The sequence below is a fragment of the Lipotes vexillifer genome, unplaced genomic scaffold (genome assembly GCF_000442215.2).
Source record: "Lipotes vexillifer unplaced genomic scaffold, Lipotes_vexillifer_v1.1 scaffold14, whole genome shotgun sequence".
NCBI lineage: Eukaryota > Metazoa > Chordata > Mammalia > Artiodactyla > Lipotidae > Lipotes > Lipotes vexillifer.
Window position 1 is genome coordinate 1,577,731 of NW_006775372.1, and position 13,124 is coordinate 1,590,854.

The 13,124-nt window shown below is 48.2% G+C and overlaps 1 protein-coding gene across 1 annotated transcript in view; it reads right to left on the reverse strand.

The window, feature by feature from the left end:
• The window catches only part of PUDP (pseudouridine 5'-phosphatase), a 68,113-nt gene that overhangs the window by 24,536 nt on the left and 30,453 nt on the right, over positions 1-13,124 (reverse strand). Inside the window, exon 2 of the mRNA XM_007449892.1 lies at positions 9,350-9,568. Coding sequence (XP_007449954.1) covers positions 9,350-9,568 — 219 coding nt within the window. The remainder of the gene's footprint in view (positions 1-9,349; positions 9,569-13,124) is intronic.

Consider the following 13,124-nt stretch of genomic DNA (forward strand, 5'->3'; position numbering starts at 1 on the left):
TCCTCCCGGACCGGGGCACGAACCCGTGTCCCCTGCATCGGCAGGCGGACTCTCAACCACTGCTCCACCAGGGAAGCCCCCGAAATGTTTTTTATTGCGGTAAAATATCATAAAGTTTACCAAGTTGTGCATTTTTAAGTGCACGGCCAGTGGCATTCAGCAGCTTCACCTTGTTGTGCAGTGGCCACCAGCAGCCATCTGGAGAACTCTCTCACCTCCCCAGACAGAAGCTCTGTCCCCAGTGAACACTGCTTCCCCCCAGCCCCGCCCCAGTAGCCTTCACACCACCTTCTGTCTCTGTGACTCTGACCACTGCAGCTGACTCCTGTCAGTGAAATGACACAGTATTTGTCTCTTCTGTCTGGCTTCTTTCCCTGAGCACAATGTCCTTAAGGTTCACCTGTGCTGTAGCCTGTGTCAGAATGTCCTCCCTTCTTAGGGCTGAATAATATTCCACTGTAGGAATATAAGACATATTATTTATCCAGTCATCCATCAGTGGACACTTGGGTAGCTTCAAGTTTTTGGCTATTATGAGTAGTTGCTTTCTATTCTTTAAAAAATACAATATTTTTTATTTCTTGAAAAGCAAGCCGCAGCTGAAATATTTTGTCTGTTGTGCACTGCATCCCCGAAATAATGCTGGGAGCAGATCTCCCAAGATCGAAAATAAATAGACTAATGTACAGCTGACCACTGAACAAGAGGGGTTTGAACTGCGCAGGTCCACGTACAGGTGGACGTGTTTCAACAGTAAACACTACAGTGCTACACGGGCTGTGGTGGGTTGACACGGCAGGTGAGGAGGAAGTGCAGACACTTATAGGACAGACTATAAATTACAGGTGTTGGCCAAGGCTCAAGTGTACCCGTACTGTCTGTGCATACACTGCGTCCCCACTGCTGGGTGGGTCGGCTACAGGGAAGCTGTGGGATGCGGAGAGCAAGCCAGGCGGACCCTGGAACCTGGCCGTGTTCACTGGGACGACAGGTCACTCCTCACCCCACAGAGGTGCCACCCACCCCCTGAGTCCGCACCTGTGCAGTCAGCACCTGCTCCTCAGACACCCAGAGCCTGTCCAAGTGGCTGGAAGCCACTCTCCTCAGCTGCCGACGCCTGTGACTAAACCATCATGGCCATCTATCTACCCATTTTCTCTCCACTGAATTGAGGGGTCTTTCAGTAAGGACTTCTTTTATCCATGATCTTTTCCTCCCAAGTATTTCAAAATCCACAGGGGAACCGCCACACATTTAAAAACAAACTGCAGCTCGTTCGTTTGAGAAAAACCTTTACGCCCACAGTTAAGTAATAGCTAGAATCGCAGCAAGACAAGACATATATCTTGTGGCTTAGTCTAGGATGTCTCTGTTATAATTTAGTCAGTAACAATTCAGGCACCTGGCAGTCTTTGAATGCCAGAACACTTAAACCAGGAAAAAGGAATAACGTCCATGTACATCATCAAATAAGTCAGTACTCTACAGGACAAGGGGAATCAGAATTGTAAAGGTCTGTTACTGGCATTACTGACCGGCAAATGATTTTGAAGGAGCGTGGCATCATGATTGTGGTTTGTTACCACGTCCATACTCAATACTGTCCTTTCACTGCTGTTGTGATTGATTTCATGATGAGAAAAGCTATGCGTAACCTGAGACTCACACCTTCCCTCTGTATGTGCTGTCTGCTGGATTCTTTTCATGTTTGCAATTCTACAGCTTCGGTGCTTAAGTAATAATGACTCTTGAAACTTCAGTTCCAGTCCTGGCTTGTCAGGTGAATGTTAATTTTTGCCAGTACCACGTCACACTGTCACCTCACATGGGACTGTGGTCCACTGAGACCTTCTGACTCCACCTTAGGTCAAGCCCTCATAGCCTGGTCCTCCTCCCGGCTAACTCTCCCCTGCCGTCGTCATCATGTGCCATAAACCCAGAGGAATTCTCCCCCACCCCGCACAGGTTTCCCTCTGGCACATCATCTCTTCAAAACTCCCACTGGTTCTAGAAGCAGCAGACAGCTCAGCTCAAGACTAAAGACCTAGTCGAGCCGAAGTCCTTGCCCATTTCTCAAGCACATGAGCAGTAAGAGGCTTAACTTCGAGCCGCCTCTATCTCACATGCTCTCCGCAGTTTCCCCAAAGTTCAAGCCCCCGTCCCCAGCACAAAGCTGCCACTGCTCCGAGAATATTCTCCTTTATTTTCCTCCACTCCCCTTCCACCACTCTTTTCTGAATTTCTCTTTTTGATGTAAAACTATATGTTACTGTAGATTTCCACTTAAACGGATATGCACGTGTCCTAAGCTGATTATACACACCTTTCTTTAATGTGCCCATGAGCAGCCACCCAGCCCCAGATGCCCTTAAGGACTGAGTAAAGGAAGAGGAAAATTACGGGATGACCCTAAGGAAATGAGTACCTTCTTGCCAGGACGGTGGACTGTGTGTTCAGAAAGTGGGGCGGCAGGAGCCGATAATGTCTGCTAATAGCCACGGGGGACTAAGGGCATAAGACACAGGAAGAATAAAGTAGGAGAGAGAAGCAAAGGGCGGGGGGTGCGCGGGTGGAGACAGACATAATTACCCAGGCCAAAGCAGGCTGGCAAAGGAGAAGCGGGCTTGGGCAGAAGTGGGGCTGGGGCCCACACCACGGAAGAAGTGTCCACTTCACGGCCGGGCTGTAGTCTCCAGGGGTGCTCCGAGAGGAGAGCAAAGTACCTGCTGCGCCCCGGTGAGGCCCACCCTCCTGCCCAGGGAGTCCCCACGTGTGCCGCTCTCCAGCTTACGTCGGGGGGCCACACTCCACGGTGGACACGGCCGAATTCCTGGTTTCCCGAGGGGACCTGGGCTGCAGAGCACAGGGCGGCTCCGCTGATGGGAGAGCGGGGACCGGCCACCCCCCAGCCACAGAGGCCTGGGCACCACAGCCTCGGCTGCCCAGGGGGCCGGGGATCAGCGTGCACTTCCGCTCTTCTGCTGGGTGACCTCCAGAGCAGAAGGAGGGGAGAGAAAAACCCGAGGGAGCGCGGTGCGGGGGTGGGGGGGGGCAGGGGGCAGGGCCGGGGGGGCGCTGGCACCTCCGAGGGGCCCGTGTGACGGGCAGCGCGTGGGCCATCGCTCCTGGGCTCAGCCTTGTCCCCCTCCTGTCCACTGGCCCAGATGCCACGCCCTGGGCTCTTCCATGGGAAATCCCCCCATCCCAGCCCGTGAAAACGAGCAGGAAAAGTAGAGAGCCAGGCCAACAGGAGAACCTTCCAGGGGGTTTCACACCAGAAGAGGCACCGACTTTATGACTGGCCTTCTACACCAGTTACTCTCGCTGAATTATGCCAAAATACATCATTTCATCCATCTCAAAGAATCCATGACTGAAGAAATGTGCTTCAAAACACAACGGAGGTACCAGCATCCTTCATGGGGACCCTGTTAAAAAGGTTTCCTTACGTCCCATGGCAAAAGTTTTTCTTAGGTTAGCCCACATACATTTCAATACTTCTTATCAAAAAGTTGTGCCACGATTCAGAAGATGTCTCTTTCCAGAAAATAATTAGACCTTTCTCTGACCTACACCCTATATTTCATCAGTAAGGCATGTGGTAAATGCCTACAGAACACACTGGTCAAAAGAATCTCCCTCCTAGATCATCATGACCCACTTCAAGGAGAAGCATCCACAGCATTCAGTCATTAGGCTGCTGATAGGAAGGTAATCAAGTCACTTGTGCCTGGCCTTCAAGCCCCATGGGCCAGCCCTACCCTCCAAGTGGCTGGACCCAGGCAAGGACACACCCGCGTCACTATCAGGGGGCTACTTTCCTGGTGCCTGGCCCAAGGGGGGCACACCTACATCATAATCAGGGCCTGCTTTCCCTGGTAACTGGCCCAGGCAGATGTGCCCGCATCATAATCAGGGCCTGCTACCCCTGGCAAACTGCCATGCCTTCCTTGCTAAGTACCTGCTCTCACCACTGAAGTGAGAGTTTCATTCTCAAAATGAAGGATATTGAATTAATAATAGACCGTCCCTACAGACAGCCTCCTTTTCTAATGAGTTCAAGATGCCTTCCACAACCTAAAATGCCCCACCAGAAAATACCGTCAGAAAGAAAAGAAATGGAAGTCAAGGGTTATGCTATCATCCACAGCTGCGTGATGGTAACAAAGCGGTAAGTGAACAAGATGAAAACCTAGACCTAGAAAGAGGGCAGCGGTGACTTTTTCTAGTTATAGTCACCACACCCTAGACTCCCCAGGAGGTCACCTTTCCGGTGGAATTCAGGTTTGGCTCAGATAAAAGAGGCGATGGGAGGAATGCAGCAGGGGTGGAAAGTAGGGGGCAAAGCACGTCTTTTTGGGTAGGCAACTCGATCTCTGTCCTTACTGTCTTTGTGACTGACACGTTACAGAACAGAAGCTCTAAGGAAAGGTGCTTCCGGGTCTAGGTTTCCACACGGCCCCTCCTTCGGCTCCACAGCCCATCCTGCCCTTCTCCTCCTGCTCTTCTTCCCCTTTGGGGTACACGTATAATCACCAAATACTGCTTGTCATCCTAACCCACTCAGAACGTCCAGTGGCACCTTCTGGCCTCTGTCCCTGGTCTCACCCAGCATCCCAGCACGATCTGCCTGGTGCACTCTTGGGCTTTTCTTTATACTCTTGTCATCTTCTCATGCTTAGCTCACCTCCCAGTTATGTGTGTGCGAACGACCTCGTGTTTTCAAGGAGACACTTTAGAACCACTGGTAAGTCCTCACTCTCATCTGTGAGGCTAGTAAAAGTTTAAGTATACACAAAAATTCTTAGGCTAAAAAGCCACATTCATAACCTTGATCAATCAGTAAATAAAGAGGTCCTCTACCCCTCTTGTCTAGAAGAGGTGAAGGAGTAGCACAGAAAGAAGAGTCATCCAGGTGAGTTCTGTAGGACTAAACTGTCTTTGAAGAACCAGTTCCTGCCTCACTTCTATGGTGGAGGTGTCTGGATTCAGTTCTCTTCTGTTGCTACCTACGATTAGCACCTTACTTAACTCATACCTAGTCACTGGGAGAGACAAATGAGGAGACTACAATGACTGGATCACCAAGCAGATTTCATAATGTAGACCTGTTGGCAATCGAGCCAAACAACCAGCCTAGCTGAATGAGACATCATATTTTCTTGGAATTGTAGTATAACATATCTCAAGTAAATCTTAGAATACAGGACAAAAATTCTAGAAGGAAAATCACTTGGAAGGAAATTCTAGAAGGAAAATCAAAAGGCTTGGGTGGATAAGGAAGAAAAAGGATATTTACATTCCTAAAACATCACAGGTGCTTTGTGTGTTAAACCATGAAAGAGACTCCAGGTCAGATATGAAATGTATAGACAAATCCTTAGCTGGGTTAACTAAGGAAAAAAAAAAAAAAAAAAGGACTCATAACTACAATCAGAAATGAAAGATGGGACATTAAAACCAATGCCACAAAAATAAAAAGGATTAAAGGAGAATAATATGAAAAATTGTATGCAAAAAAATTGGATAACCTAGAAGAAATAGATAAATTGCTAGAGACATACAACCTATCAAGATCAAAGCAAAAAGAAAGAGAAAGTCTGTTCAAACCTCTAACTATTAAGGAGATTAATTCAGTAACGAGAAACCCCCCAACAAAGAAAAGAGGACCAAATGGATTCACTGGAGAATTCTACCAAATTTTAAAGAATTAATACCAATACTCCTCAAACTCTTCCCCACAATTAAAGAAGACGATATACTCCCAAACTCATTCTATGAGGCCAGCACTACCTTAGTACCAAAGCCAAACAAAGAAACTACAAGAAACTGATACAAATATACTCAGCAAAATACTAGCAAACTTATTTAAATAGCACATTGAAAGGATTACACACGATGACCAAGGGGGAACACAAGGATGGTTCAACGTACAAAAATCAATGTGACGTACCATATTAACAAAATGAAGAACAAAAACCACATGGTCATCTCAATTGCTGCAGAGAGAGCATCTGACAAAACTCAGCACCCTTTCAAGATATAAACACTTAAAACTAAGAATAAAAGAAAACTACCTCAACATAATAAAGGCCATATATGAAAAGCCCACAGCAACATCATTACTCGATGTGAAAAGGCTGAAAGCTTTTCCTCTGGGATCAGGAACATGAAAAACACGCTTTCTCTTGTCAGTTTTATTCAACACAGCACTGCAAGTCCTAGCCAGAGCAAACCAGGCAAGAAAAAGAAATAAAAGGCATCCACGCTGGAAAGGAAGAAGTGAAGTTATCTGTTCGCACATGACATGCTCTTATACATAGAAAAGATTCCACACACATACACAAAACTGTTAGAACTAATAAACAAATTCAGCAACATTGCAGGATACAAAAATCAACATGCAAAAATCAGTTGCATTTCTATACGCTAACGATGAACAGCCTGAAAAGAAAATTTAAACGCTTCCATTTACAATAGCATCAAAGAGAAATAAAAGTTAACCAAGAAGGTGAAAGACTTGTACACTGAAACAACGAAACACTGCTGGAAGAAACAAATAAATAAGACACAAATAAAGAAGACACACGTAAATGGAAAGACATCCCATGTTCATGGACTGGAAGATTTGGTACTGTTATAATGTCCATACTTCCCCAAGCGATCTACAGATTTAGAGCCATCCATATCAAAACTCCAAAAGCAATTTTTGTAGAAATACAGAAATCCATCCTAACATTTATATGGACTCTCAATGGAACCTGAAGCGCCATAACAATCTTAGAAAACAAGAACAAAGTTGGACAATCTCACACTACCTGATTTCACAACACATTACAAAGGTACAGTAATCAAAACAGTGTGGTGCTAGCACAAACACAGACATATAGACCAATGGGATAGAATAGAGAGCCCAGAAAGAACTCCTCACACATATGGCCAAATGATCTTCAACAAGGCTACCAAGACCACTCAAAAATGGGGAAAGGACGGTCTCTTCAACAAACTTGTGTTGGGGAAAGTGGATATCCACGTGCAAGGAAAAAAGCTGAACTCTTACTTTATACCATACACAGAAATTAACTCAAAATGGATTAAAAACGTAAAGGTAAGAGCTAAAACTATAAAATTCCTGAAAGAAAACATGGGGAAAAAGCATTATGACACAGGATTTTTAAAATATCTTCGATATGACACTAAATGCACAGGCAAGAGCAGAAACAGCCAAATGGAAGTACATCAACCTTAAAAAGTTCTGTGTATCAAAGGACACAGTCAACAGAGTGAAAAGGCAACCTATGAAATGGGAGGAAATATTTGCAAATCATGTATCTGATAAGTGGTTTATATCCAGAATTTATGAAGAATTCCTAGAACGCAAGAAAAAAACAAATAACCCTATTAAAAAATGGGCAAAGGACTTGAATAGACATTTCTCCAAAGAAGACATACAAACGGCTAACAACATATGGAACAATGCTCCGCGTCATTAATCATTAAAGAAAGGCAAAATCAAGAGAGAATCACTACACACACATTAGGACAGCTACTATCAAAAAGACAAAAAATGACAAGTGTTGGTGAAAATGTGGAGAAACTGGAACCACTGTGGGCCGTCGGAGGAAGAATAAAATGGTACAGCCAGTATAGAAGACAGTTATGTTGGAGCTTCAAGAGACTAAAAACAGAATTACCTTATAATCCAATAATCGCACTTCTGCGACCATACCCAAAAGAAATGAAAGCAAGGTCTTGAAGAGATATTTGTATACACATGCTCACAGCAGTGGTTTTCACAACAGCCAAGAGGTGGAAGCAACCGAGTTATCTATAGACAGATGAAGAGATAAACAAAATGTGGTCCGTACAGTGGAATATGATTCAGTCTTCAAAGGGATAAAATCACAAGCTACAACATGGATGAACCTTGAGGACATTATGCTAAATTTAAAAAGCTAGTCACAAAAGGACAAATACTGAATGAGGCACCTAGAGCAGTTCAAATTCACAGAGACAGAAAGAAGAGGGGTGGGTGCCGGGGGTCGGAGAGGGGGAGGAATGGGAGTTAGGGTTTAATGGGGACAGAGTTTAGCTTTGCAACGTAAAAAGTTTGAGAGATGGAGTGGTGATGGTTACACAACTTCAACATTCTTGACACTACCGAACTGTACACTAAACATGGATAAGATGGTAAATTTTAAGCTGTTTCTTGTGACATATGGATGTGTTTCCATCACTAAAGTTTGTCAGGATTACTGGGTGTGCAAACAGCCCAGAGGCAGCTGATGAAGGGAGTGTGAATCGCGGTGCTCGTACCCGTGCATGAGAAGTGTGTGTGTGTAATCCAAGAACAGTCCACATGGTTTCTGTGTGACACAGGCAGCGGTATTAGCAGGGCCCTTTGACAGAAAATTCTCTGGTTCCAGGGAATACTCAATCTGCCCCTCTGGATATGTGTACAAATGCAGATAACAACACATGTTTCAAAAATGATGATGACTCATATGAATACAATTTTGAATCCAAAATTACTGCTATAACTGTAAACTTATTCTCCCTTGGCACCAGGAATTCTAAAGACTGAGTTTTCACCTTTTCTCCTAGAAGAATCTTAAAATAATACTTCATTTTTAAGCATTTTTTGTCCCTGTAATCTAGAACATTCTTGACCTTCTCACTTGTAGTAAGAACGAGCAGGCAATTCCGTTGTGATCAACCTTCAGTTAACATGCCCCAAGGGAGAAAAATCATCTTCCCTTTCAAAGGAAAACAAGTAAAGAGAGCGATAAAGGCCATACAAACAGACATGTCAGAACAGAATTATGCCTTTAACTTAAAATAAAAAATTAAACTTCTTTGGGGAGACTTAGGTGCTTGCTTATCATCAACATGTTAAAGTTTGCATAGCTGCTGAAACCTTAGTCTTGTTATCTGATTGTGAAAAGAAAAAGCCTTCTGTCAGGAATGTAATCTTTACATAATACTGATGCAAACAAAATGCAAATGTTTTTGGACCTCAGGAGTCAGTGAAAGGAATGCATATTCTTTTAAGAAGCCTTTAAAAAGACAAGATTGAATCGCAGCACACAACAGCATCCACCAAACTCTCTCTCTCTCCCTCTCTCTCTCTCTCTCTCTCTCTCTCTCTCTCTCTCTCTCTCTCTCTCTCTCTCTCTCTCTCTCTCTCTCTCTCTCTCGCGCGCGCGCGCGCCCCTCTGAGCCTCACAAGGAAGAGAATTTTCCAAGAAGTTATCAAGACCAAAGGACAACCCTAGCATGCCCCGCATGAGTCTGTGAGAGTCACTACTAAGGCAAGAGACACGATGGCGAGGATGGCAGAGGGCGGCACCTGGCATGAGCGCGGCGGTGGGGAACACCTCCTTCAGCTTCGCCTGGCTGGCTTCCACCAGCTCCTCCTTGGACGTGGGGAGCTGCAGGGTGTCTACGATGATCTGGGCCGCCTCCAACGCCGTCTTGCCCATAACGAGGGACTTCACATCCCAGCTGTATTTCTTCCCATAGCGACCGCACACTGCCTCGAACACCACTGAGTACAGCCGTTCAGTATCTGCAGACACAGTGAGACGAAGACACAGAGGCTTTTAGGGTGCGCGCGGCGGTAATGCCAAGTCTACATCAGAGAAGCACGTGTGTTCACAGTGCAGGTCAAGTTCAGGGCAGAAAGCTCTCTCGGGGAGACCTATGGACGTGGGGGAGACGTTCTCAGGCCATGGGGACCAGACGATGCCCTGGGCGGCCTGCTCTCTGCTGCTCGGGAACGTTACAGGCTGGCCCAGAAAGTAAGTCTCTATTACGGTGAAACTGCCTCATCTATGCGCACGCACGCATCTGGGCCTGAGCACGTGCTTGACGCCCCGAGCTGGTCCTCCCAAGCGTGCACCGTGACGGCAGCACGCAAGGGTCTGTGTGCGAGCCCTCCGCTGTTAGGGATGTGTTCAGTGCCCCGAGGAACTACTCCCACCCGGCAGGAGCGCCTGGCCGCAGGCGCAGCAGTGAGGCGCCTACGCGAGGGCAGACACTTGTGCGCGGCTCTGAGTAGGAAAACACAACTCCTGTGCTTCTCTTTTCCTCTCACGGGACCAGCTCCCTCACGGCACTTGTGTCATCAGGCATGGGGGTGGGGGGCTTCACCCACCAAGCCTTCCTGCAACAGCGGCGGCATTTCCTGCAACGTACCTGGATGCTGACACTCTGTGGTGAAGGGATCAGTCCCAGGAGGCCGCCACCCACCCCGTGGCTGCTTCTCCCGGCAGCTGACCTGCCCTTCCCCTCCCCACCCGCTAAATGTGTCGTGCTAGGGCCTCCCTGTAGGCTGCTTCCCCGGACAAGCCCTGGACCCTCAGCCCCACGGTGGCATGCTTCAGCCTTGACGATGACCAGCAACAGAAAGAGCTTTTCTTTCTCCTCTGCTTTTCAAGGCAAAATCATCTACAGCTGCGTATCAAGTACGCTCAGCGCTTTAACTCTTTGGGTCCTCACCGTTCTACCACGGGCTGGATTCTGGGGGGACGGTATAAGACACACAACAAAAAGATCTCAGATATCCACCCTCAGACATACTCGCCAGACTGTGCTGGGACATGACCCCTGGGCTGGGTAATACATTCCGGCTTTTGTTTCCTTTTCTTTTTTTGGTACAAAAGAAGGTGAGACTTGAAGAAAAGTCTTCCCGGGATCCTTGGTAGAAGCAGCCAGTGTTTGCATAATAACCTGAGTGGTTCTAGTTTCTCTAGAACCCACGCTGCACTTAATCTCCCTAAAGAAGTCCCAGCAAAGAGGGAAGGGCTGGTCCACCCCTCCGCTGGACGCTGAGGAGGGCTGTCTGTCACACATGCTCTTTTACATCCTTCTCACCTGTGAGCGGACACAGAGGGAGGGCTCTTGGGGTGGGGAGATGGATGCACTGGCAGGGAGGCTGTCCATTTTACTTTCTACACGTGAGCACTTTTCTTCTAGCGGTTGAGAGAGAGAGAAAAGACTGACAAAAAAACATCGCCGGCACCAAGCGAGTGAGAAACCACTGATGGGTTTGCGAAGGCTAGGGAGTGCCAAAAAAGCAGCAGAGGCCGGGTGGGGAGTTAACATGAGGGACTCGTGCTGAAGCAAGTGGACGGGAAGGAGAAAGGAGCATGAAAAAAGACTAATTCTGAAGACAGAATTAGACAGAATTCTGGAGACAGAAAACAGCCGTATTCTTTAAACATGCTTCAAGCAGCGTTTATTTAAAGCTGAAGCTTTTAATTTAAAAGGCACAGAACGGTGGGGTTATAAATCTGTAGGAGGCTGTGCCGACAGCCACTTTTCTTCACAATTTAGATAAAATCACCTCAAACCCTCGGTGGAATAAGCGAGGATCTGAACGCATCGCCAAGCTCCTCAGACGTGGCAATGAGTACGCCAGCTGACGACAGCGTATGATCAATGAAAGGGACAGCGTTTTGAAAGGAAAAGGTTCTCCAGAAGCTAAACTAAAATGAAGCCGCATAAAGTAGCTGTGCTCTGCGCCGTGCTTCTGGGTTATTTTTCACAGGAAACTCACGTGGTTTTCTACAGGCTACGTGCACACAAGCTGCTCCCTCCCTCAGGTGTGTTAGGAAAATACTGCAGGTACACCAGAACCTCAGCCCTGGGTCGTGGGGGGGATAGGATCCAGGCAGCAGTCCCAGCAGGTGCAGATGAAGGGATCAGGCAGGCAGTGACACGAGGGCATCGGATGGTGGGGGGCGGGGGTGGTGGTGGTGAGGGAGGTGAGCAGACAGACTCAGCCCAGAGGCTGGTATTTTCATCCGAGCTGCGGGCTGGGTACCCAGGTGGGAAAACAGGAGGCACTGACGTTTGGGGACACTGAACTGTTACTATAAAAGGCATCACCACACCTGGAAGGCCTCTCTGTTTCGTCTGAGGCTGAGCTTCTGTCGTTGTACTATGGTTAGCAACAGCTTTTATCATCGAGAACGTATTTAAATGCTGGCTGAGTCCACCCCAGGCTCTGAGAACGGTATCCGTTTGTCTTTCAGCTTATGAAGACAGAAGGGATGAGTGTATTTCCCCACTTCTCTCTTGCACGAAGCTGCACCTAATCCAGTTCTAAAGGCATGATCTGCATTATTTAATAGCAAAACCCCGCAATCAACCCGAGAGTAAGAAGCACGTAGGGTAAGAGCTGGCTTGGTTTCTCTGCCCACCCTACCTCCGTTTCTGTACCACATGGACACGAGGCAAGGGCGTCCTGATCCGAGAGGAGCAGCGAATCCCCAGCCTGGCCACGTTCTGGCTGGACGTCCCAGGAGGGGCTGCTTCGCCTCAGTGACCTGCGGCTTCTTCCGGGGGCAGCGTGGGGAGCAGCGGCCGCCCGCAGGCCCAGGCATGCCGGAGGACTCTGGGCTGGGAGCCGGCCCCGGGCTCGGAAGCCCGGCTGGCATAGGTTGGAGGCCCTGCCCCGCAGCTGGCCAGCCGCTGGGAACTCAGGACATGTGCTCGGCACCCCACTGGGCCTCAGCTTACCCGTCTGCACCCTGGGGGGGGGGGCTTCCCACGGGCACACACCTGCTAGGCGCCTGCGTCAGCTAAGCGGGTAACTGGCGTGCAGCTGTGAGCACGGCGCCTGGCCCTGCCTCCCCGCCTCTAGGGCCGTCTGGGGCACACGTGCCCTGCAGCGGCTCTGCGGAAGGCGGTCAGGGAGCATCTGTGAGCTCAGAGGAGACGACGAGCTCTGCTTTCCCTGCCTGCACACCACAGCTCCCAAAACGGCAAGGGCTGCTGCATCTGACAAGTCACAGGGCCTTGTTCTGGGTGCTTTACTTTAAAAGGAAGTGGTAACCATTTGGGATTCCCTCCCACAGTGTTACACATTCCCTAGCTTCACAAATACCTGTTAACTGACCGCCCGGCCTCGGACAGGCACACTGACGCCGTGTCCCCAGCCCCATAATCCATAAACTTCCGGAAACGGAAAAGTTCTCATTTAGCAGCAAAAACAGAGTCAGTTTTAATGTTTAATATTTGGGACACTTAGCGTGAACCTTCTCACGCTTCCCTGTACAAACACCAACAGGCTTTGGATTACGGACGCTGCCCCAGGCCACCGCCGCCACCCCCCCCCC